Source organism: Cervus elaphus, chromosome 18, assembly GCF_910594005.1.
Source record: "Cervus elaphus chromosome 18, mCerEla1.1, whole genome shotgun sequence".
Classification (NCBI taxonomy): Eukaryota; Metazoa; Chordata; class Mammalia; order Artiodactyla; family Cervidae; genus Cervus; species Cervus elaphus.
The window spans coordinates 100,794,231-100,819,600 of record NC_057832.1 but is presented as its reverse complement, the minus strand read 5'-3'; the positions used below and the strand labels follow the sequence as shown (position 1 = coordinate 100,819,600).

General features: G+C 39.0%; 1 protein-coding gene across 1 annotated transcript; it reads left to right on the top strand.

The window, feature by feature from the left end:
• The first annotated feature begins 14,389 nt into the window (after positions 1-14,389).
• KLF14 (Kruppel like factor 14) lies at positions 14,390-15,946 on the top strand. Its single transcript, XM_043873116.1, has one exon. The coding sequence runs from the start codon at positions 14,517-14,519 to the stop codon at positions 15,498-15,500; it is 984 nt and encodes a 327-aa protein (XP_043729051.1). The 5' UTR covers positions 14,390-14,516; the 3' UTR covers positions 15,501-15,946.
• The last annotated feature ends 9,424 nt before the right edge of the window (positions 15,947-25,370 follow it).

The window sequence follows — 25,370 nt, the reverse complement described above, 5'->3', positions numbered from 1 at the left end:
GTTTTTGCATATGGATTTTAATTGTTTGATCACCAACCATTGAAAATACTAGTATTTCTCTATTGTGTTTGCACCCCTGTCAAAAATTCAGTTGGCTAATTTGATCTATTTCTTGAATCTCTCTTCTGTTCCATTAATCCTGGATCTATCTTTTCATCACACTCTCCCAATCACTGTGGTTTTATAACTCCTGGAATCAGATAGTGTGAACCCTCCCACTTTGCTCTTCTTTACCAAAACCATCTTGGTTATTTTACTTTCTTTGTCTTTCTATATCAGTTTTAGATACAGTATCTAACAAAAATAATAATCCTACTGGGATTTTGATTAGGCTTGTATTAAATCTATTCATCAGTTTTGGAAGAATTAACATCTTCCCAATATTGAGTCCCTCAATCCATGTAGAAAGTATGTCTCTCTATTTATTTATGTATTTGCTGTCTTTCATCACCATTTTATAGTTTTAAGTATACAGAAAACGCATATTTTTTAAATGTATACTAAATATTTCACTGGGGGATACTAAAATGGTAATGTTTTTGGTGGTAATAATTTTTAAATTTTTTATTTTTAATTGTGGTTAGTATATAAAAATACTATTGATTTTTGTGTCCTGCAACCTTACCAGAATTACTCATTAGTTCAAGTGACTTTTCAGTAGATTCCTTTGACTTTTCTAAACAGACAATCATGTCTGAAGATAGTTTTATTTCTTCCTTCCCAAGCTGTATGGCTTTTCCTTGCCTTATTACACAAAGTCCTCCAGTGTAATGCTGAATAGAAGTAAGAGAGTGAACATCCTTGGCTTGTTTTTAATCTCAGGGAAATCATTTGGTCTTTCATCATCAAGTCCAATGTAGGGTTTTTTGTAGGTGCCCTTTATCAAATTAAGGACATTCCTTTCTATTGCCAGTTTTTTAAGAGTTTTTAATCACCAGTGGATTTTTACTTTTGTTAAGAATTTATTCTACGTCTATTGAGATGTTTATCCCAGCAATTTAAATTTTATTTTTATGCTGAGATCTCTAATCCACCTAGTTATTTATTTTTTATACTTTATGTGGAAGTGACTGAACTTTATTTTGCTCCAAACGACTAATTATTGAAACAATTATTGAAATTGTCTATAATTTCCCCACTTATTTGAAATGTCACTTTTATCATACATTGAACTCTCATAAATACCTCTGGACCATCTCTTTTGTTTCATCAATTTATTGGTCTATGCTTATGCCAGTCTACACTGAATTACTTACTAAATTTGATACGTTTTCATATCTGCTAGAAAAATGTTATTCCTGCCATTTTACTCTTCCAGTGAATCTCAGTTTGCCAAATTATATCAGCAACTTGTTGATATATATTGTTTGAGATACATTAAATTTATAAATTTGGTGGAATAATTACCTTATAGCACTGAGATTTTCTGATAAGAAACAGATGTATTTCTCCATTTATTCAGGCCTTCATTTGTGAACTTTATTCTTTTATATACTTTCCTTCATGAAGATCTTTATATATTCACCTTACCGATATCTTACTACTTGTAGTTTCTGACATTTTTGGATTTTTCCAAGTAGATGGAAATATTTGCCAAAAGTAATAGTTTTCTATCTTCCTTTCCAATATTTATATATCTTATTTCTGGCCCCATCTCTTTTTCATTACTGCATTGAATGGGGACCTCAAGTTCAATGCTACATAGTAATGGCAGGGGCTACACTTGGATTCTTTCTCATTTTGATGGGCATGCTTCTATTATTTCATGAATTAAACATTATGTTTGTTGTAGATTTTTAGTAGAGATACCTTTTCAAATATAGGACATTTTCTTCTATGACCTGTTTACTAAGATCTCCATTTTAAACTATATGCATTCCATTTTATCAACCACTCTTTTTGGGCATTTGTTGAGATAGTCATCTTCTTTTTCTCCTCAGCAAATACAGTGAATTCTATTAATGTATTTTTTCCTTTCCAACTATTTTTCCTCCCCTGGTGGTGCTCGGTCACTCAGTCGGGTCTGACTCTTTGCAGCCCCATGGACTATAGCCTGCCTGGCTCCTCTGTTCATGGAAAATTCCAGGCAAGAATACTGGAGTGGGTTGTCATTTCCTACTCCAGGGGATCTTCCTGACCAGGATCAAACCCGAGTCTCCTGCATCTCCTGCACTAGCATACAGATTCTTTACCGTTAGTGCCACTTGGGAAGCTCTTGTTCTCCCCTGGGGTAGCTCAATTTGGACAAGATGCAATGTTGGTCACTTAGTTATGTCTGACTCTTTGTGATCCCATGGAGTGTAGCCTGCCAGGCTCCTCTGTCCATGGAATTCTCCAGGCAAGAATACTGGAGTGGGTAGCCATTCCCTTCCCCAGGGGATCTTCCTGACCCAGGGATCAAACCCAGGTCTCCCACATTGCAAGCAGACTCTTTACTATCTGAGCCACGAGGGAAGCAGTACTAGAAAAGACACAGTAGACAGTAAATCTGTCTAACCTGGTAGATGTGAAATGCTAACAATTTATTTAGAAAAGTTGTATTTATGTTCATAATTGAGATCAACTTTTTTTAGAGCTACGTTCACCTGATTTCAGAACTGGGATAGTACCCCTCCCTTAAATAAACTGGAAAGCTTCCAATCTGTTCTATGAGCTAGAATCATATACATATAACATGGGAAATATCTGCTTTTTCATTTTAGTAGCTCTAGATTGCAAAAGTGTTTGGGTCTGGTGCTTTTTTGGTTGAGGAGGGGGTAAATTTTAAATTACTTCTCTATTTATTTTAGGTGATAGTCCACAAATTTTCTCCTTCTTGTTGAACCAGCTTTAGTGATTTGTACTTTCATGGATCAAAAATGTTATCTTAATTTTACATTGCATTTGTTTAAAATTGTACATAGCAATCATGCAGTTTTTTCCACATTTCTCGTTCCTTACATTATTTATATCTGTCTTCACAAAGAGTAGTAATGGGCTTTAGTAGTGAAGTCCAATTATTTAAAAATTCCATTAATTTCTATTTTTATTCTTATTCTCTTTTGTTTTACTTCTTGGGGTTTATTTTTCCTGTTCTTTTTCTAGCTCTTGAGTTAAATGCTTAGTTTGTTTATTTTCACAATTTCTTTTTTCTACAAACACTTGAAGCTGTAAATCTTTCCATTTGGACCACTTTGGCAGCACTCACAGATCTCGAAATGTAATGTGCTCATTTGTTCATTTCCAAGTAGTCTGTAATTTCAATTTTAATTCCTCTTTAATTCAAGTTAATTAGAAGTGTGCTTTCTCATTTTTACGAGGACTGTGTTTTGTCTGTTTGTCAGTTTTACTATTTTTGTTGTTGTTGTTAAAAAATAATGTTATGCATATGGTTAAGTTTGAATGTGTAACATAAAATGTTAAAGTTTGAATGACTTCTACTTTTTTGAGTCTATTGAAATTTTCTTTGTAAATATTCCATGTAAGTTTTAAAAATGTGTATATCTCCCCATTATTTCTTAAGTATAAAGCTTCTTAAAAATTGAACCTCCCAATCCTTTTTTTTTCATACTTGAAATGTAAATTTGGTTTTCTTTGTTGCATCTATTACTCAATCTAAATTCTTGGGTCATTTTGTTTTAGGTGTTTTAGGTAGGCAGCATATAGGTCTTTAGGGCTTGGGGTCTTTTCTTTCTTTTCCAATCTGAGGGACTCTGTCTTTTCATATGGTTATTAAATCCATTCACATTGTGATTATGGACTAATCTGTGCATCTTCTGTGTATTCTGTTTATAATACTTTGTTATTATTTCTCCTTTTTTCTCATTTCCCTTTCTGTTGAAAGGATGATGTTTTCCTATTTATTATTTTTTAATGGCTAGGAAGTTAGACATCCTGTTTCAACTTTTCCAGTGGTTCCTCTATTTTTGAAGCATATATTAAACTTATCTTATAAAATCAATATTTTCCGTCACTGAGTACAACTAGCTTCTCTCCAAATAAGTCAAAAACCTCTTCATGCTTTTACTTCTCTCCTTTGCCCTGCTACCTCCCAAGTCAAGGTCATCAGGGATTTTAATTCCAGATGATGCACTCGGGCTCTCACTCGTTCTCTTTGCTCACTCTCCTCGATCAACAGTGACTTTAAACAAGTTTTGCCGTCTTTTGCCACCAGATTTTGTGTTCACCACACCTTCCCCTCTGATTTGCTTTTTCATTTTCCCGGAAATACACTGTTTAGCTATTTTTCCAGAGAGGGTGCTTGAGTGGCATATTTTCTGAACCCTTCCATTCCTGAAAGTGTTTTTATTGTGCTTGCACACTTGAATGGTAGGTTTACAAGCAAACAGAATTCTCAGTCGAAAATCATTTCCCCCAGAACCTTGAAAGCATTGCTCTACTGTCTCACTGTTGCTGGGGAGAAGCTTTGACTCGGCGGCCACATACCCACTGTTCTCCTCCTCAGGGACTAGAAAGTAGACCATAAGGGGAGTTCATCTGAGTGCTCTCCTGGACGCTTCGCCAACCACTTCTCAACCACTCACTCGTTCAGCAAGAAGTTTTTGTGCATGTCATGTCCCAGGCTCTCTACTGGGATTTTTTGAAATGAAATATTTCATGCACATAGAAAAGTATAGAGGTTAAAAAACACAGCAAACAGGATTGCACCCACCATCCATGCTGACAGATCTTACCATTTTGCCTGACTTGATTCAAGTTTCTTAAAAAATAAATAAAACACTAAAGAATCTGTTGAAATCTCATTCCCTTTCCTCTCACACCAGAGATGATTACTGCTTAAAATGTGTTTATCATACCCATCCTCTCACACCAGAGATGATTACTGCTTAAAATGTGTTTATCATACCCATTCTCGGATTTTATTTTTGATATATGGATATATATGATGGATAATACATGAATTAAAAAATTAATAACTCATATAGTGCTTACTATCTGCCTATGGATGATCCGATCACCTTACATATAATAACTTGTCACTACAGCCCAAGGAAGTAGGTACTATTATTTTCACCTTTTTATAAATGAGAAGTAATTTAATTAAGTCTCATAGCTGATCAGCTAAGCGACAGCAACCAGTGCCGGAAAGCCTGGCTGCACAGAGTTTGTGCTGTTAACAACGGTAATCTGCTAATTTAATAATAATTCCCATGTACTTAATCTTCACGTGTGTGTCAATTGCTCAGTCGTGTCTGACTCTCTGACCCCATGCGCTGTAGCCCACCAGGCCACGTACATGCTATCATATTAGACAAATTCTTCTAAAATCTTGGGGTTTTTTTTTTTCCTGCCCTATTTACTGAGCATGAAACATTATCTATGAGCTAGCTGGGATTTTTTTTTTTGTTCATCATTTATTTTTACTAGTGTATAGTATTGCCTTGCATTTTTATCAATATTTAGATTGCTTCAAAAATTTGCAGCAAATGTTCCACTGAACATATCTGAAGCCATCTCCTAGGGCTAGCAATCAGAGTTTCTCTAAATATCTACCAAGGCATGATATTTCCAAGTTACAGGGTATGTACAGTGTCATCTTTACAAATTATTGTCAAATAGCTGCACCAACTTATATTCCTCCACGTGAAAGGGGAAGGTACCATGTCCTGTGCTGAGATTTGAATCTGACTTGTTCGACTCCACACATATTGCTGAACTGTTGGCCCATCATATTATAAAACCTTCACCGACTTTTTTCTGTCTCAATATAGACAACTCAGTCAAGCCTTTGCTCTCAGTCTCATTATGTAAAAATATTTACTGATAATTTACCATGTGCTAACTCTTCCTGTCAATGATTATTTTTTAAAGCTCATAACAGTACAGGCACGGAAAAGTATTTGAAATTAGTCAAATAAAGGCTCACCTGATTTTCATAAGGTCATGAATACTTTGCTTAGGCTTGTAAATTAACATGAGCCTGAATGTAGCATGAAAGAAGTTCAGCTGGATCTAAAAGAAACTGACAGCTAAGAACATAGGAGTTTTACTAAGAATTGAAATTGAATCTAAAGAATTATATTTAAATTATTAGATTACATGAAATAGAAAGTATTCAATGTTTATAGCTTAATATAAACTGTAAATTTAAAAATATTTAGATAATGACTTATTATCATTATACTAAAATATTAAACAAAAGAATCATATATGGCATTTGAGAAACTCTACCAAAAGTTAGAATCCCTATCCTCCAAAAACATACACATAAAAATATATGCATGCATGCATAAGTTGCTTCATTCGAGTTCAATTCTCAGTGACCCTGTGGACTGTAGCCCACCAGGCTCCTCTGTCCATGGAATTCTCCAGGCAAAAATACTGGAGTGGGTAGCCATTCCCTTCTCCAGGGGAATCTTCCTGACTCAGTATTTGAACTCAGGTCTCCTGCATTTCAGAGGATTCTTTGCCATCTGAGCCACCAGGGAAGCCCGTAAAAAATACGTAGCACTTTTAAAAAGACCCTTTTATCCTGTTGCCCAGTCAGGCATGCAGACCAAACTGAAAACTGCAAAAGCATCAGACTCATAGATCCAAATGCCTGCTCAACATCCCCAGCATGTCTGCAAGGCACTTCAAAGTCTCCAAACACCAACTCCCTTTCCACCTCCTATATCTTGCTCCCTCTCAAGTCTTCTTCATCTCAAAATACAAAATATATTCTTCCCATTGCTGGACTGAAATCTTAAGAGTCATTTGTGAGCCCTCAGCCTCTCTCCTGCCCTATATCCAACAGGTCAGCAAGCACACATCTTGCACTGTTCTTTTCTGCAGGAGACATCCAGACTCAGGCCACATCTCGCCACCTTCACTGCCCCCACTCTGGTGGCACCGTCACCTTTGGCTTGGGTTTCTGCTGTGGCTAACTAACCCGTCACCTGCTTCCACTCTTGCTGGCACTCTAGTCTGTTCTCCACATAGCAAACAGGGTAAACCTCTAAAGAGTAATTCAAATCATATAACTGCTCAAAATCCTCCCTAAAACTTTCCATATCATTCTTTATACTGGCTTTTAAGGTTCTACATGACCAGCCTTCCACCACCCAGATCTCTGAACTCATCTAACTCTTCCCATGCTCTTCCCATCTCTTCCTCTTCATTTACTCTGCAACAGCCTTGTGTTGGCAGGATAAGGGCGCCCCTAACCCCCAGAACCCACGAATATGTTACACTATTACAGTAATTAGACCAAAAGATGACAGTGGTTTGGATTAGGACACTGGCAGGGAAAACAGAAAAGTGAATGGTCAAGATATATTTTGAAGACAGAATTAACTAAACATGAAGATGAATTAAATGGGGGAGAGGTGATGGAGAGGGAGGTGTCAAGAATGACACCCAGTTTCCTGGCTTGAGGCACAGGATGTATGAAATGGCTATTTGCTGAGACAGGGAAAAATACAGGAAGATTAGATTTAGGGGTAAGAAGAAGTCAGCTTTTGAATATATTAAGTTTGAGACATCTATGAGACATCACAGGAGGGTTGGGGAGTTATCAAGTAGTCACATGGATATAAAACTACCTGACATCTCTGGAAAATATATCTGGTGTAAAGATTATAATTTCATAAACTGTCAGTATACAGGTGTGCTTAAGTCATGGAAAATGTTAACAAGTACCTAGAGACTGTGTAGAATTAACAGAAGAGGGATTTGTATAGAATTCTGTAGAAATTTAAATTTTAAAACTTAAGTAAAGGAATATAAATGAATAATTAACACTGGAAAGGAACAGTTAGAAAGACAAAAGAAAGCCCAGAAGAATGAAGTCCCACAGAAGCCGTAAAAGACTGTCTCCAGGGTGACTCCACTGCTCTGAAAGATCTGTTAACCTGACGATTCGATTTAGCAATGTGGAGGTCAATGTTGATCTTGTTTTCTTTTTGAGGAAAGCACTTTTGCATTGTGGTAAAATAAACATAACAGGAAATTTACCATTTTTAACCACTCTTAGGTGTTCAGTTCCATGGCATGAAGTACATTCACACCGTTGTGCATCAGTACTGATCTTAACAAGAAGAATTTCCATGGCAAAGTAAGGGCTAAATATTGGAGTGATTTTAATAATAACACGTGAGGGTGTGGAAATGGTGCAAGAGAATAGATAAGATATCCATCTCTTGAGAAATTTGGCTTTATAGGGGAAAGCGGCTATGTGACAGCAGCTAGAGGAGATGGAGAGTTGAGTGGGGAGTTGTTTTAATTGGAGCTATTATAATGGTTCATTATTGAATGTTGATAGAAACTATTCTGCAGAGGAGGAGAGAAAGAATGTGATGGATGGAGAGAGAGAAGATATGTTTGGATTGTGGACCTTGAGAAACAAGAAGTCATGGGGCTAGAATTAATGAGAATGGACTGAACTTTGCCAAAAGGCAGGAAGGAGACTAGCACAGATGCAAATGGGTTTGCAATATTTCTGGGAATGTTAAATGTCTACTTGAGACTGGTAAGCATGAATGAATAGCAATACTAATCTGTCAGTTTATATATTCCTATTCATTTGTTCCATATATATTTAGAGGAGGCCTACTATGTGCCTCCTTTGAACCACTTATCACCAAAGGGATGGGCAGGTCAATCTCTCTAGGCTTTCAGGAACATCTTTTTGATGTTGCTCTTGGAAGCTTCTGAATAAGCTTGGGAGAGAGATCATTTCTGTAACATTTATTTCAAGTCACAGTAAACACTACATTGAGAAATTACTCTTATTCTACTTTCCATTTCAAATAATCCTCCATTATACGTCCAGAGCAAATTCTTAAGAGGCGATACAATATGCATTGGTTACAGATCAGCTCAAGTGATAGAACACCAGTTACACCAAAACCCAAAAGTCTTCTCATCAACTTAAACAACTGATGCCCTGTACATTATTCAGAGAAACAACCAGAGTCAATCAATCCCAAGAAACAACCAAAAACTCCCCTCCCTATCCAGAGAAACCATCTATGTATAAAGCGTCACTTCCCTGCAATTTCCTCCAATTCTGCTGCTTTTCATACAAAGAAATCTTTTAGGAGATCCTTCCCAGCAGTTGAAGACTGTGTGTTTTCCACTGGAACTGGAAGAGCTCCTTCAGCAACCTCTAAAACAGTACTAGGGCCCCAGCCCCAAGTCCCTCGTTCGCACAGCTTTTCCAAAATACAAGAGCGCCATCTAGACAAGCTGCACTATCAGCTCCACATCCACAAATGAAGAAAAACATGAGCAAATACTTACCTTCAACACAGAGGCACCTCCTTTTTGTTCCAGAAAGATCTTCCCTTAGGTGATCACCTACACAAAAGTAAATGTTACTTTTTCTGCACTGTTGGTAGGAAGGATGCTGTCATCTACAGAAAGCACCCTTCTGAAAATTCAACAGCTAAGAAATCACAACAGAATTATGATGTAGAATTGAATGACAATGAAAGCACTATTTTGAAACCTGTGGAGTAAAGACAAGACATAGGAAACTTCTCTTCAATGGGAATTTATAGCCCTAAGTTATATTTTAGAAAATAAGAAAGATTGAAAGTTAATGTGTTAGGTATTTCAGTTGAAACACTTTTTTTTTAAAAAAGAAGATGTAATATGCTAAACTAGACAAAAAGCATGAGAGATTAATAAAAATAAATGCAGCAATTAAACAAATGTATATTTTAAAAGAGACAGATATGATCAGCAAAAGCTGGCTATTTTTTAAAAGACTACAGACAAACTTGTACACGTTTGTCTTAAAGTGTAGACAAACCCTCTGCTGAGACAAAAAAGAACAGAGAATTCACAAATATATATCAGGACTGAAAAGGAGGATATAACTACTGATACCACGGAGAATTTTTAAATAATGAGGGAATGTTATGAATCACACACCAAAGTTTTAGAGGCTTGATTGTAGCATCTAATTTCTAAAGAAAATATGTGAATTACCAAAATTGACTCAAGAAGGTACAGAAAATCCAAATAAACTAATAATCATGAGAGAAATTGAACTGAATTTTCAAAATATGATGGTTGCACAGATGAGATTTACCAAACATTCAGGGAACAAATAGAAAACCTATAATATACAAATTATTACAGATAACAGAAAAAGAAAAACATCTAAATGCATTTTATGAGAGTAGTATAAACATGGACAAAGGTAGCACAGGAAAAGAAAATTATCAGTTATGACACCAATATCAGTTATGAACATAGATGCTAAAATAAAAAAGCACTTGCAAATTGCCTAAGTAGTGTAATAAAAAATAACAGTACATCATGGCAAAGCAAGATTTATGTCAATGAACGCAAGGATAAATCCATGGTAGAAAAACCTATCAAAGTTATCCATTACTTTAGACAAAACCAATTATCATCTCAAAAGTTTTAGAAAAGGCACTTAATAACATTCAACATTCATTTCATTGTTTAAAAATATTCCTCTTTAAACTCAACTAGGAGAGAAAAGGACTCCCTAACCTGATAAAGAGTTTCTATCAAAAACTTATAGCAACTATAATAAATAATGATGACACACCAGAGACATTCTCAATGAGATAGAAATAGGAAAATACTGCTTACTATTTGATATTATACTGGAGGTCCCCATCCATTCAATGCGATAAGAAAAGGAGAAAGTATTAAGAGTATTATTCAGAGATAATATTATCTACATAAAAATAAAAGAGAATTTGCAAACAAACTTGAATAAGAAAGTTAAGCATATTGGCTGAACAATCCAGAGATTAGGATTCCACCCTCTCACTGCCAAGGGCCGGGGTTCAACCCCTGGTTGGAGAACTAAGATCCCACCGGCCACGCAGCATGGCCAAAAAAAAAAAAAAGAGGATTATTCTAAAATCAGTAACAATTCCCAGTAGCAGCACTAACCCATTAAAGAAATTTTAAAGGATTCCACTTCTAAAAGCAACAAAATAGTAAGATACCTAGAAATAAACCTAACAAGTACAAGAATTTTAAACACAAAAGTATAAAATGTTACAGAAGGATATCAGGAAATCAGAATAATATTAATACACTGGATGACTCAATTTTATAAAAATGTCATATCTCCCAAAATTTAACCTGCAAATTTAACTGACCAAAATACCAGAAAGGTTTGTCAACAGAAGTTGACCAACTGATACTAAAGTTAGTGTAGGAAAGCAGAGGTCCAAAAATAGCTGTTACAGCTTTTTTTAATGAACAAATAGGTAAACGCACTTCTATAAATGAAGATTTATTATAAAACCATAATAATTAAAAATATGTGGTACTGGCTCAGAATTGGTTTGGCCAATAGAAAAGGACAAAGTAGAAATCTATCCATGAATATACTGAAATTTAATTTATAATCACAGTGGCATTACCCATTAAGGGAAGGAATGAAAGACTGTTTAGTAAATCAAGTAATGATAACAGTTTTTCATATGGAAACAGGGAGAATAAAATTAAATTCCTACTTTACACCATTCAAAAAATAAATCCCTGATGGATCCATTTTACAAGTGTGGAAAACAAAACTTAAAACATTAAGGGAAAAAACATAGGAGGGTATCTTTGTGGCATCACATGTGGAGAGATGTCTTTAACATGACACAAATGACACAAACTCTAAAGATCAGTGAATATGACTACATTTTAAATTTTCAATAGTTCAAAAGTTATCAAAAGTTAAGAGTCCCAGAATGAGGCAATATAATGTTATATATGTGAACTCCTACAAACCAAGACGGGGAAAGATGAAAACATTCACAGCCCATTGGATAAATAGATGAGGACTATGAAAAAACAAACCACACACTCAGAAACCTTAATGGCCAGTAAATATATGAAAAAATACACAACCTCACTGTCAGTGAGGGAAAATTAAATTAACAATGAGATTCTGAGTTTTAAAAAAAAAATCTAATTGTCAGAAATAAGAAAAGTCTGAATTTAGAAAGTGTTGAAGGTCATGTGAGGGAAACAGGAACTCTCATAGACTGCTAATAGTTGTGCAAATTGAAAAAATATTTGGCAGTCTCTAATAAACTGAAAATGTGTGTGTAACCTAGCAATTCCCCATTAGGAAGACACAGAAATTCTCGCAGGTATGCAAGGGACACAGGAACACATATGTTCATAAGAGCATTGCTGTTAATACCAAAATATTTGCAGCAGCTTCAATATTCATTAATAGGGGAATGAATAAACCCAACATATTCATATGCATGGATCTGTAATATAGCAATTAAAATGAATGAACAGGATTTATATTTATCAACATGGTGAGAAAGAATGAAAACATACCACAAAGGGAAAACAAAACAAGTCACAGAATATGTACAGTCTAACACCACACATGTGCATTTTAAAAATCAAAGCAATACTCTGTGTGAGTTCATATATAGTAAAAGTATAAACCTAGAGGAAAGTTACATACAAAATTCATGGTAATACTTGCCTTGGAGAAAAGGGTGTAGAATGGTTTTGGGGAGGAGTACAAAGGGACTTCAATTTTATCAGAAATGATGAACAGCTCAATTAAAAACAGACCTGAAGCAGGTATGGCGAAATGCTGTCATATACTAGTTATATGAGATGGGTACATGGGTGCCTGTAATAGTCTCTCTGCATTTTAAAATAGCTTTAGATTTTTTTCTAGATAATAATATTTTTTTAAAAAAGCTAGTGAAGAATTCTATCTGATACAATTTTAATATGTGTAGAGTGAGAGTTAATTGTCTAAAATGTTGAAGCAAGCAGCTTTATAATAATTATCTGTTTTAGAATAGAATCTCCATAAAAATAATAAAGCTGACAGGATCATAAAGCTACTGAAATGAATAAAGTAGATTCTGTAAGTGTCAACATGGATAGTTTTCAAAATCATATTGAGGGCAAAAAGTAAGTTGCAAAATTATTTCTACATTTTGCTGTACCATTTATAAAGAAAACTTAAAACATATAAGCATAGACATATATATTTACATGTAAATATATAGAGGTAATTAGGTAATAAAGAATAGCAACAGTACTGGAAGCATACACACTTTATGACACTGATTACCTAGGCAAGTAAGAAGAGAGAAAGGTGAATGAAACAGGGGAGGGAAATAAGGTGACAGTCAGCTCTATCTGGAATCTTTAATATAAATAAAAAGCCTGAAGCCAACGTGACAAATATTTCACAGTTTGATTATCCTCAGGAAGTACATACATTAATGTTTGTTATTCTTGAGGTATCTGCATTTTTAATTTTCAAAAGAAAAAGAAAAGTATTAAAGAACTGCAAATAAACTGCACATAATTCAAATATATATAAGTAAAGCTTGTATACATCAAAAACCACGCTATGACTATTTTTAGAAATTATCCTGTTTGCTTTTCTGTGTGTTTTCAATTTTTTAAGTCAAAGGAGGAAAAAAAATTAAAGCAGCAAAGAAATGTAAACATACACACACATATATCTGACTGTATAAAAAGGCTCTACAATCACAAAACACCATATGAGCAATTCTATATAATTTGCTGCGTTTTCTTATTTTTAATTTTTGTCAAGAGAAAAATAAAAGACGTTGCCTAATTGGAAACGTGACTTTCTATTATTAAAATTGTGGGAGTCCATTTTAATGTGTTTATCTCGCTGCTAGTCTATAATTTATATTTCAGCGTGGAAATTTGTTTGTATGCCTGTGACAGGTTAATGCAGTTTAAACATGCATTTTTCTTTCGTTGGCTGAATAGTTAAATCGTTACTCAAAGGATTTTAAGTTTCAATTTCAACCATGAGAGGATTCTTTGCTTTTTTCAAGGTTAAAAATGTTTCTGGTTCGAAAATTAATTAATGGCTACGTAGCGGCTCTATTTAGGGAATTGGTACGGACCCTGGGTTGACAGCGGGACTGTTAGATGAGAAAACTTTTTTTTTTTTTGGTGAAGACACGGGGATATTTTAAATCTGATCGGAGAGCGGTAACAGAAGTGAAACGTAATCCCAGCCCGCTTTACTAACAATCGTAATTATGAATCGAAAGACATGTCAGGTACAAGCATTTTTTTCCCTTAAAAAAAAAAGTTTCGCGGACTCCGCCGGACACCCAGCTGGCGGAGGACCAGCGGGCGAAGGGGGGGCGAAGCCGGCAGGCTGCCCAGAAGTTACGATCGGGGAGTTTTCTCTTTATTAAAATTACCTGGCTCGCCGGCAGAGGCAAGAATGCGAAGACAAGATAATTTCTTAGGCTGTTAGGAATGACTTAGCCCCGGTGGGCCGCGCGTTCCGAGGGGTGTCCTGCCGGCCGGGGCGGGTCCCGCCGCCCCCGCGGGCTCCGGTGCGTCAGGGGCGCGTCAGGCGGGGCGGGCTCCGCGCGGGCGGCCGCGGCGGCTGCTGCTGCGGCGGCGGCGGCGGCGGCGGCAGCGGCGGCGGCGGCTGCGGGTGGCGGGCGGCGCGCACCGGGCCTCCTGCTTCTCGCTCCGAGGCAGCGGGGACGGACGCTCCCGAGAACTCTCTCGCCCGCGGCCGGCCGCGCTCGGACGGCGCGCGCCGGCGGCCCGGCGCTGCCAGCATGTCGGCTGCCGTGGCGTGCCTGGACTACTTCGCCGCCGAGTGCTTGGTGTCCATGTCCGCGGGTGCTGTGGTTCACCGCCGCCCGCCGGACCCCGAGGGCGCGGGCGGAGCGGCCAGCTCGGAGGTGGGTGCGGCGCCGCCGGAGTCCGCTCTGCCGGGTCCGGGGCCACCGGGGCCCGCGTCGGTCCCCCCGCTCCCCCAGGTCCCCGCCCCTAGCCCCGGCGCGGGCGGCGCCGCGCCCCACCTGCTGGCTGCAAGCGTCTTGGCTGACTTGCGCGGCGGCTCTGATGGGGGCTTCGCAGAGTACTCCGGGGAAGTTCTGCGCGCTTCGTCCGGCTCCTCCGACCCGACCCCGTGCTCCGGCCCGACCCTGGGCTCCCAGCCAGCCCCGGCCTCCTGCGCAGCCGAGGTCTCGGGACCCATGCACTCCTCCGACGCGCTCGAGGTCCCTGGCGCGCCAGCCGTCCCGGGAGCGCCTGCCCACCCTGGCGCGGCGTCTGGCGTGGCCCCTGGGGCCGGCCCCGCCCCCGCCACGGGTCCAGGCCCCCGTCGGAGGCCAGTAACACCTGCTGCCAAGCGCCATCGCTGCCCCTTCCCGGGCTGCAACAAAGCCTATTACAAGTCATCACATCTGAAGTCCCACCAGCGCACCCACACGGGTGAGCGCCCGTTCTCCTGCGACTGGCTCGACTGCGACAAGAAGTTTACGCGCTCCGACGAGCTGGCCCGCCACTACAGGACGCACACGGGCGAGAAACGCTTCTCCTGCCCACTCTGCCCCAAGCAGTTCTCTCGGAGCGACCACCTGACCAAGCACGCCCGCCGCCACCCATCCTATCATCCTGACATGATCGAGTACCGGGGGCGCCGTCGCACCCCGCGCGTCGACCCGCAACCCGCCAACCTGGTGGACAGCTCCGGCTCCGTCCCCGGGCAGGTGCCCAGCTTCACCACCTGCTTGTCTGACAGTCACTGCTGTTAGTCGTTCCCTCAAGGACGATACCCCAGGCCACTGTCCTTGCTTTTTCTCTGCCCATCCCTCTTTCCCTGAGTGATTATACCAAGGCACAGACTGGCTTCTCCGCTCTGGGGGATGGGGGTGGGAGGGTCCAGGCAGGCATGTTGGACTCTGGGGAGGGACTGGGGGCCCGAAAATAGCAGGATTTGTTACAACACGTATATCATCCAAAAGGGGGGGATTGCCTCAAGACAGCCCCCTGGAACTGATAAGAAGGGATGAACCCCCGTTCTCTCCAGAGTCTTGAAGATTCTCCCTTCCATGGGAACCAGAGATGTGAAACTGGAATTCTCAGGTGCCTGAGGAGCTCTCAGTCTCAAAAGACTCTGGTGTCTTACCCACCCACCAGGGCGGACCTTGGAGAGGGTGTCAGGGGTGGCAGTCTTGGGAATGTCCAGGACTGGGATGGTGAGAGGCCTTTGGAAACAGAAATGATTTCTATTTCTGTAAACAGTGATGTTTACTAATGTATTTTTAGTATCTTTTAAACAGGGATCCCAGGTTGATAGGAGGTCGATGTCCTCCGCACCCCAATTGCCCCAGCTACCTCTGCTAGGAGAGGCCATGTAAGAATCCATGTGGATGGATGGCTGGGAGATGCTTCTTGGTGTCTGGGGAGTGGCATGCGTCTGTTTGCAGGTCCTGTTGCAAGGGCTGAAACCCTGCACTTGCGTCGTTGTCCTAGGTTTTCCTGTCATTTGGAGTCCTACTTGGGGAGGTAACTTCCTGGCTCACTCACAATGAGATTGGTCTGAAAATTTGGAAACAATCATAAATGCACCAGAAATAAAACAGTGGTCCAGGTGAGTTCCCACTTCACCAAGAGGGCAAACCCAAGTGACTGTGGTTGGGACAGGTCCAAATGAAGACCTTTCAGAGTCATTGTTAATGTTCAGGGAAATAAGGGCTTTTGGTCCCAGCTGCCACTCCCAAGTAACCTTAGGTGTGGTAGGTTCTGTTCATTTCTAGCTAGCTAGTGGGTTATTTCCCTTGGGATCTGTGCATTTTTGTTTCTGCAACAGGTGAGTTGGTGGTTTTAGGGAAGTGAAGTGGGAGTGGCTTCTTTCAAAAAGCAAGCTGCTCTGGATTTGGGGAAGGGACAGAAAGGTGAAAGTTATTGTCGTATGGAAGGACCCTTCTCCCCTGACCTTGGAGCCCCTCCGTGTTGCTCCCTTAGTGCAGGAATTGAGCTTCACCAGTATGTATTTTTCTCTGTGTTTCTGCTGCTATGATGAAATTGTCGGCCACTCTGCTTATGTATGTGTGAATGTGACCCTTTCATTAGAGATGAGGCTGAAAGGCATTTCCTGCTCTGGTAAAGTCCCCTTTGGCCCCCTCCTGAATATCTTGTAATAGTCCATCAATCACACTTGTGAAGGATGCCATATTATCAAAGGACCATAAGAGGCATCTAGTTAAACAGACTGCTTTCCCCTATTTTGCAGATGAAGGCTAGATAAGCTCAAAGTCACATGCTGAGTTGCTGGCAAAAGTCATAACTAAAATTTAGTTATTTGGCCTTCTATATGACTCTTTCCATCATGCTTAGTTACCCCATCTGGGCTCTTAGTCAAAGGGCACCACTCTTCCTTACTGCCACCAAGATCCCCTCCTTCCCTATTCACTGTCACTTCTATGTTCCTTCAGCTGTCCAGTTCCCGCTGAACCCTTTGCCTGTTGTGTTTAACCCGAAAGCCGTTTTCTAAGCAGGTTGAGTACATTCCCTCCTTCCATACAATATGGACTTAAAGTGGGAATGCCTTTATCTTTTAATCTGGTAGATTACTGTTCAATGCCAGTTTCTAGTCCTGGACACTCTAGCTTCCTTGAGAGAGCAAGTGATATGAATGCGGGGACTCTACTAAGTGCTCACTACACTAAGTGAAGGAAAGATATTTAGGAAGGACCCAAAGGGTATAAAGAAGTACAATGTTTCCCTGTTGAGGACTAAGCAGGGTGAGTGGAGTTCTCCTTGAGTTACATGTGGGAAGAGGAGGCCCCGAGTCGTGAAAGCGGGTTTTGGTGGTGGGAAGTCCTTCGTTTGCTGGTTTTGTCTCCTCAGCTGGGACTTGATAAGAAGGGCACTCTGAGGCCCTCTTGAGGACTATGATTTCTCCTTTGTCCCCTTCAGTAGAAGAGCTGCCATTGGGTAGGCGGACAAATGAAGTTAATGTGAGAGAAACTCCCACTGACCATTCTGGAATTGGGCTCAAGAAAGCGTGATGTTTCCTATCACCATCTGATAAATAATGTTTGCTTTTCAATCTCCCCAGTAGTGTCCTTATTTGAGTTCTTGTACCTTGGGGACTTTTGTCTGGGATTGGCCTCTGACAGTCTAAACGCGGCGTGTCTTTCACTGACTTCTTCAAGGACTTGGGGTGGTGGGAAGGGAGACAGATAACGGGGACAGTATTTGTAGGCTGGTCTTTCTTGGCCTTGGGTATTGTTTTACCCTTTTCACTCCAGCAGCCGGAGAGCTCTTGAGGACATATTAGTGAAATGCCTTGAAAGGGCCTTCCTAGTTTTATTAGTGTTTCTTTTGCTTCTTTTTGCTAGTCAGATGGACCTTAGCAAGTGAATATGTCTGGAGTTCGGTGGGGTCAATCTGAACCTCTGGCCGCTACCCTACTCCCACCATCCTGAGTTTTGATATAGGAATGACCTAGTAACATTGAATCTATTTATCAAATTCTTCCTGATATATAGGTTGGGGGCTGGGAGTGAATTCCACGTCAGCCCTTGGGCATGAGGGAATGGGATCCCCTGTCCCTGCTGGAAGGGAATGAAGAGTACAGGCTTTGTCCCACCTATGGGGACAGGAATCTTTATTTGTCCTTATTTTCCTATTCTCCTCCAAGTAGACAGTTGTATTGGAATTCACTCTTGGCCCCTGTCTGCACCTCTTACTCACTTGTCTCCAAAGGAAGATTGTATTCTCTGATTGAGACATAGAGAAGAGGGTCATCATGAACACACACACACACACACACTCACTCTAAGCTCTCTTCTCTTTTTTGAACCTCTTTGCTTGCTATATGTACCAGCACCACTCAGCTTTCATATGGTAAGCATACCTTCTGTGGGCTAGGCCTGCCTCTTGTACTTCTTTGCCTGCTATCTGTACCCACACCACTCAAATCCCAGCTTTCATATGGTAAGCACACCTGCTGAGGCCCAGGCCTGCCTTGCAGAGGCAAGTCTGAAGAGTACTTCTCTCTGTCTCCACTTTTGGAACAGCCATGCCCCCTTGCAACTCACCAGGTAAGTGTTTCTTTTGTATATTCTTTGGGTGAGTAATCCCAATAGAGGAATCAGGAAGGGTGTGAAAGGTAGTGGAGGGGTGGCTTTGGAAAGCCCAATTTGGTTATAGGTACAGCCTTCTCAACAAAATACTGATATTTTGATCTTCATTGGTCTGATTATTGTATCTATTACCTAGTTGGTTGAGAACTTAGAAAGGAAATGAATGCAATTAATTGTTCTCCTTGAGCCCTAACACATGCAAATATGCATTGTCTACTAAGTCGTGAGAAATAGGCAGTCTGACTGGAATTAGGGGACCCAAATAAGATGGGGATGGAACATCTGGTTTGCCAGGGCACAGACTTTAGTGCTATAGTGATTTGGGGCCTTTTAGTTCTTTGACCTTTTCAAGTCCTAGCAGCTTATGGTAGCTAGTGTCCACAGGCAAGTCGTTATTTTTTTAGAGGTACTAGATGTAGGGCTTTGCAAAAGTAGTCTGTACAGGTCACTGTGACTGATCTTGATTCACATAGATACAGTTGAGGCTTCACATAGATATTCACAAGAATAGGCTTGCTGCAGAAGGGAAAGGCACTATTGAATAGGAAAATCTGTGCTGCCTTTTATTCTCTGCCAGAATTCCAGATGAGGAATTTAGGAAACTTCATGGCAGAAGTTCCTTGTGTACCTCAAACAAACTTGGGAAAGTCTAGCCCTTCAATTTTACTGGGGATTAACAGGTGGCATTAGAATAGTTTCACCCAATTTGGGCTAATCTTGATTTGCATTGCATCCTTTTATAGGGTCTATGGAGAGACTTCTGGAAGGGGTAAAGTTCTTTAAGTCATATGGGTATTAAGAGTCACCTTCCATTTATGTCCCAAGTTGGTGCCTCATGTGTTGACCATATGAGCCCTGATGGGAATTTCAAGGACTCAAGTTGTTTGTTCAGTCACAGAGGAATGGTGGATTTTAATCAGAAATGTAAAAAGAAATGCAAATGTTTGTTATATGGGGATTTAAGGTAAAGAGAAGCAATGCTATTGTAATTTCAAAGGCCAGGAAGAGTATTAAAAAGGGTTGTGCCTGGATTCTTCTCTCCCTAGGAAGCAGGTCTATTTAGGAAATCAAGTAGGAACTACACTGACTTCAAGTGTATGTGCAGACCTGGAAGTCAAGGGAGCCCAGGGAGGGTGAAAAGTGAATAAAGGAAGAGAGACCAATTGATCTGGAGGAAGAAAAGGATTTCTTTAAAACAAATGTTGTGTTCTTAAAGGACACAGAAACATTGATAATACAAACTGGAAAATAAAAATGGCAAAGACCCAAATGATCTTAAGATGAGACTATAAAAGAGGGTGGTAATTTACTCATTACCAAAGTAGAGGAGGTAATTGGAGCCCAAAGAGATACAACAGAAGAATGGAAGCAAGTTCTCAGAGAGGAAACAGAAATGTGCACTTCCACTAGGGATCGCAGATCCAGGGAAATACTGAGAGGTACCTACCTGAATCTGCAGAGGAAGCAATAGGAAATTATCCCATTAACACTAAGATAGGTATATTAGAAGCTTACAGAAAATATAGGTGTATCTTCAACATTTTTAGCTTAGTCTTAGTGATATTACCATTTTAAATAGGATCACAAATGTGTACATTCTCCATTCTCTGTATAGAGAATGTACAGAGTTAGGCCTCTAAGGGAGAGCATAGGGTAGATGAGACACATGAAATGTATTAAAGTAGTTAATCAAATTAACAGAAATTAAGAAGGAAAAATCAAAATCATCTCTGGTTCCAAAGTAAATACTTGTTTAAACTCAATACCAGGATTTCCCTGGTGGTTCAGTAGTTAAGACCCTGTGCTTTCAATGTAGGGGGCGTGGGTTGGATCCCTGGGTAGGAAAGATCCCACATGCCACAAGGCACTGTCAAAAAAGATAAAAACAAAAAACTCAACACCAATTTGTAATTTAATTTAAAAACACCTTAGCATGCTATGTAGCAGTAATTAACACAATACTGTTAATCAACTACAATTTAAAAATAAAAATTTTTAAATAAAAAGTAAAAACACCTTAGCAAACTAGTAACAAAAATAATTTTTAAATTGATAAAAAGTATCCACAAAAAGTCTACAGAAAACATCAAGCTTTGAAAGATTGCAGGAATTTTAGTTGACCATATGGTAAGATAGCATGTCTCAACAAACTTCAGATAGGCAGTCACATAAAAATACTATAACAACCTAACCCCAAATCCACATATTGGGAAATGTAAAAGCAAACCTCTATATAACTCAGGTAAAAGTGGCAATTACAAAAATTTAGATCTGAATGGAAACCAAAAATACAAAATAGCAAAACTTCAGTAATGTAAGCAAACAGCACTGGGGGGAAAAGTACAGCTTATAGCCTTAAATTTCTTATTTTAAAAAAATGGAAGTAATTCCATAAGAAAAGGAAAATAAGCCCAAAGAAAATAGAAAAAAACATTACAATGGGTATGCATTCTCAATAGGGAAAATATTGCCACTTAGGAAATAATTAGTTCTTGAGGACTGAAAAAAATATTAGATATTTCAGTGATTATGGCTTTTCACAAGACTATACTATAGAAACACACATATACTCTATGTGTGGTTTAATATTGGGGGTATGAAAAAAGTAGTGATTAAGGGGGAAAAGGTCCAAAAAGTTCCCTAGAGGACTAATAATGAAAAAAAGTTGAAAAAACACTGCAATAGATAAAAGCAGAAATTAGTGAAACAAGAAAAAAAAGATGAGTAGAGTTGTCCAAAACTCTGTTTTTAAGAGCCTAATAAAAACATTTATTTGGCAAATATGATTAAGAAAGAGGCAAGAAGGCATAAAAAATTATCAGGTATAACAAGGGATATAAAATTATAATGTATGAGCAGATTTTTAAGTTATAATACAAATAACTTTATATCAATAGAGTTGAAAATATATGGATCATTTTACAGGAAAATATAAAATTTCAAAAGAGTTGAAGAAAATGTAGAAAATCTGAAACCAAAATAGATTTATTTCCAAAAAAAGATTTATTTCCAAAAAAGGCACTTGGTCCAGGTGGTTATATAGGCTAGTTCTCTAAACCTTCAAGAAACAGATAACTTCCATATTTCATAAATCATTTTAAATCGTAGGAAGAGAAAGTTATCCAGTTTATTTCATGTTATATAGTTAAGCTGACCTTGATGCCAAAACAAGATATATAAAAGATGAGGGGAAAAAGTACACCACTTTTGATTTGTAAAGATTATGTAAAAATTCCAAATAAAATATAAACTGTATTTCAGCAGCAGTGAAAATAATAATGCAACATGATAATGTTAAATTTATCTCAGAAATGCAAGATGAATTCACTAATTGAGCTCTATTGATATAATTTATATAAACTAATTTTAGGGCTTCCCAGGTGGCTCAGTGGTAAAGAATCTGCCTGCCAATGCAGTAGACACAACAGACATGGGTTCAATCCCTGGGTCAGGAAGATGCCCTAGAGAAGGAAATGGCCACCCATTTCAGTATTCTTGCTGGGAAATCCCATGGACAGAGGAGCCTGGTGGGCTACAGTTCATGGGGCCACAAAAGAGTCAGACATGACTTAGTGACTAAATGACAATAACAACATTGATATAATTTACTACATTAATGGAACAAAAGAGAAAATCATTGATTTTTCTATATGTCAGCAATCATTAATCAGAAAATATGACAAACTAAGTGATTATTCCATATGCAGTAGCAATGAATAACATAAAAAATCTTTTATAGACAAGACTGTACAACTTCTACTGAATGATATAAAAGAAAATATGACTAAATAGGGATAATGTTCCTAAAATTCAATAATATAAAGGTGTCTGCCCTTTTCTAAAATTTATATATTTAATGCAATTTCAGTCAAAACCCCCAATAGATTTTTCATGAAACTTTTTCAAGGAAATATTACAGAATAACATGGGAGGTGAGAGGGAGAGTTGATTTATCAAATATCAACATGTTACAAAGCTGTGGTCATTAAAACAGTGTGGTATAGTGCAGGAATAGACAAATCAGTGGGCTGAATAAAGAACTCAGCCCACCCCCCAATAAAGAACTCATTGTGACTATAGAATTTGGCATATGGCAGATGTATTACTTCACATCAGTGTGGAAAGGACAAACTAGTCAATAAATTTCATTGAGACAACTGGCTATTCATGAGAAAATAAAACAACAAAGTAAAACATAACATTACATTCTGTCCCAAATCTTTCAGAAAAATAAATCCCAGATGTTAGATGGTAAAGATCTAAATATTTTTAAGCCATAAAATTTATTTAAAAACTTGAAGATATCATCATTGGGTTAAAGACCTTCTAGTTTAGGATACAAAAATTTTAAAAACAAAAATTTAAAGGAGGAAATGACAAGTTTGACTGCATCCAAATTCTAAAATGATTTACATCTGAAAACATGTTGTTCAGTTGCCAAGTTGTGTCCAACTCTTTGCAACTCCATGGACTGCAGCATGTCAGGCCTCCCTGTCCCTCACCATTTCCCAGAGTTTGCCCAAGTTCATGTCCATTGAGTCGCTGATACCATCCAACCATCTCACTCTCTGTCACCCTCTTCTGCCTTCATTCTTTCCAAGCATCAGGGTCTTTTCCAGTGTGTTGGCTGTTTACAACAGGTAGCCAAAGTATTGGAACTTTAGCTTCAGCATCAGTCCTTCAATGAGTATTCAGAGTTGCTTTCCTTTAGGATTCACTGGATTGATCCCCTTGCTGTCCAAGGGACTCTCACAGCACCGTAGTTTGAAAGCATCAATTCTTTAGCACTCTGCCTTCTTGTGAAAACAGAATGAAAATTAAACAGCATGCTACACTCTGAAAGAAAATTAACAGGAACAGGATTCATATCCAGAAAATATAAAGAATCCACAATTTAAGATGTACAGACCAAAAAAAAGTGGTCAAAGGATAGTAGCCAACAATTAAAGAAAGAACCAGGATTGAGAGACAATAATGTAATGTTTTTGCTCTTTTAAAATGTGAATGTCTCCATGTATTGCTTGCATGCATTTTTTAAAAATTGAAAAATATTTTAAAGGAGGGGGAAAATGCTATTGATTGAAAAACAAAAGCAGATGGTAAGGTAGGATAGGATACACCAGGCAAATGTTAATAAAAGCAAGCAGGTATGACAAGATTAATACCAGAGTCAAAATAAAATTCAAAGTATAAAGCATTAGTGGGGCAAAAATAGATCATTTTATACTGCGAACGTATAGTACTTCAAGAATCTAAAGGAATCAACATCCTTTTTGCCCATATATTAATGTTAGAGATGTCAGCTCAGGAGTGCTAATGTCTATTCTAGGATTTGAACAGGGGTTTCTTTGCTCATCCTTTTCCCGAAACTCGGAGACTCATTCCCATTTTCTAAGCTCATTGCAGAAGTAGGCACGTGAGGGTGGGAGTGCCAACAAAAGTTAAATCACATAGAAACTGAGCCCAATCTAAACTCCCTCAGGAAAATCTCTCTCCCTTTCCAGGTCTTCCTTCCTTTCTCTTTCTCTGGAATACTCATTGTCCCTCTCATTTTATTTTTTACAAAAACTCTTGATGATTCAGAGCTTGACCCATTTCTCATTTCTCTGCTGGAGCTAGTGGTCCTGCTATAGCATTTATTTATGAGGTCTCTGTTGAATGTAACTTTCTCATCCCAATTGAAGACTTCTGGGTGTTGAGTTCTCTCAGCATTTTGGCACCCTCTTGCCAAGACATGAAAAATGTCACACCATATCACACCAAGGGAATAGGAAACGGGTACAGGTTCATCTGTTTAGATATCTCAGCCATTGGAGAATTACTTCTTGACAACACCACGTTCCCATTGCACCACACTGAACTTGCAGTGGAAGTGAAGGGCTAGCCCAGAAGTCCAGATTCTACCTCATCTTATTTAAGTTCCTGATGCCATGTCCTCCTTCCTTTTTTGGGGCCAATACCCAAGTAATGAGGGGGTTGATGGGTTCCTTCTCAGGGATCTAAGTACCAGGTAAGTTTTGTCTCAACCCCACTAACCTTCCGCTTAGCCTAGGTTCTTTTGGCTGGAAGAACACTGCATTTCCCCCTCAGTAGGTGACAACTTCTTAATGTCATTCTCCAAGTTTACTTTGCCTACTGATTTATAGTAAGACTTTTTGTCCAGGCTTCATGCTTTGCTCAGTATTTAAGAATGTCTGAAATTTGGAGCTTCTTTTACTTTCCCAACAAAGCTTTCAAGATTAGTATTTAGTTATAGGCTTCAAAAGCTGGTCTAGAGTCATTATTTACCTTTGCATTCCTACTATAATTATCTTTTTTTTTTTTTGAGGCAAATTGGATGCCTTTGGTTACAAAGGTAATGGTCACGTGGAAGAAAAGCATATCTCCCTCCCACCAATTTTTAGTCTGGTTAAAGACAAAGTTATTAGTTATTAGAATTCCCTAGCAGTTCACTGGTTAGGGCTCTGTGCTTACACAGCCAAGGACCTGGGTTCAGTCTCTGGTTGGGGAACTAAGATCCCACAAGCCCCA

Coding starts and splice junctions, on each gene's coding strand:
- KLF14 (XM_043873116.1), top strand. CDS start 14,517: ATGTCGGCTGCCGTGGCGTGCCTGGACTACTTCGCCGCCGAGTGCTTG.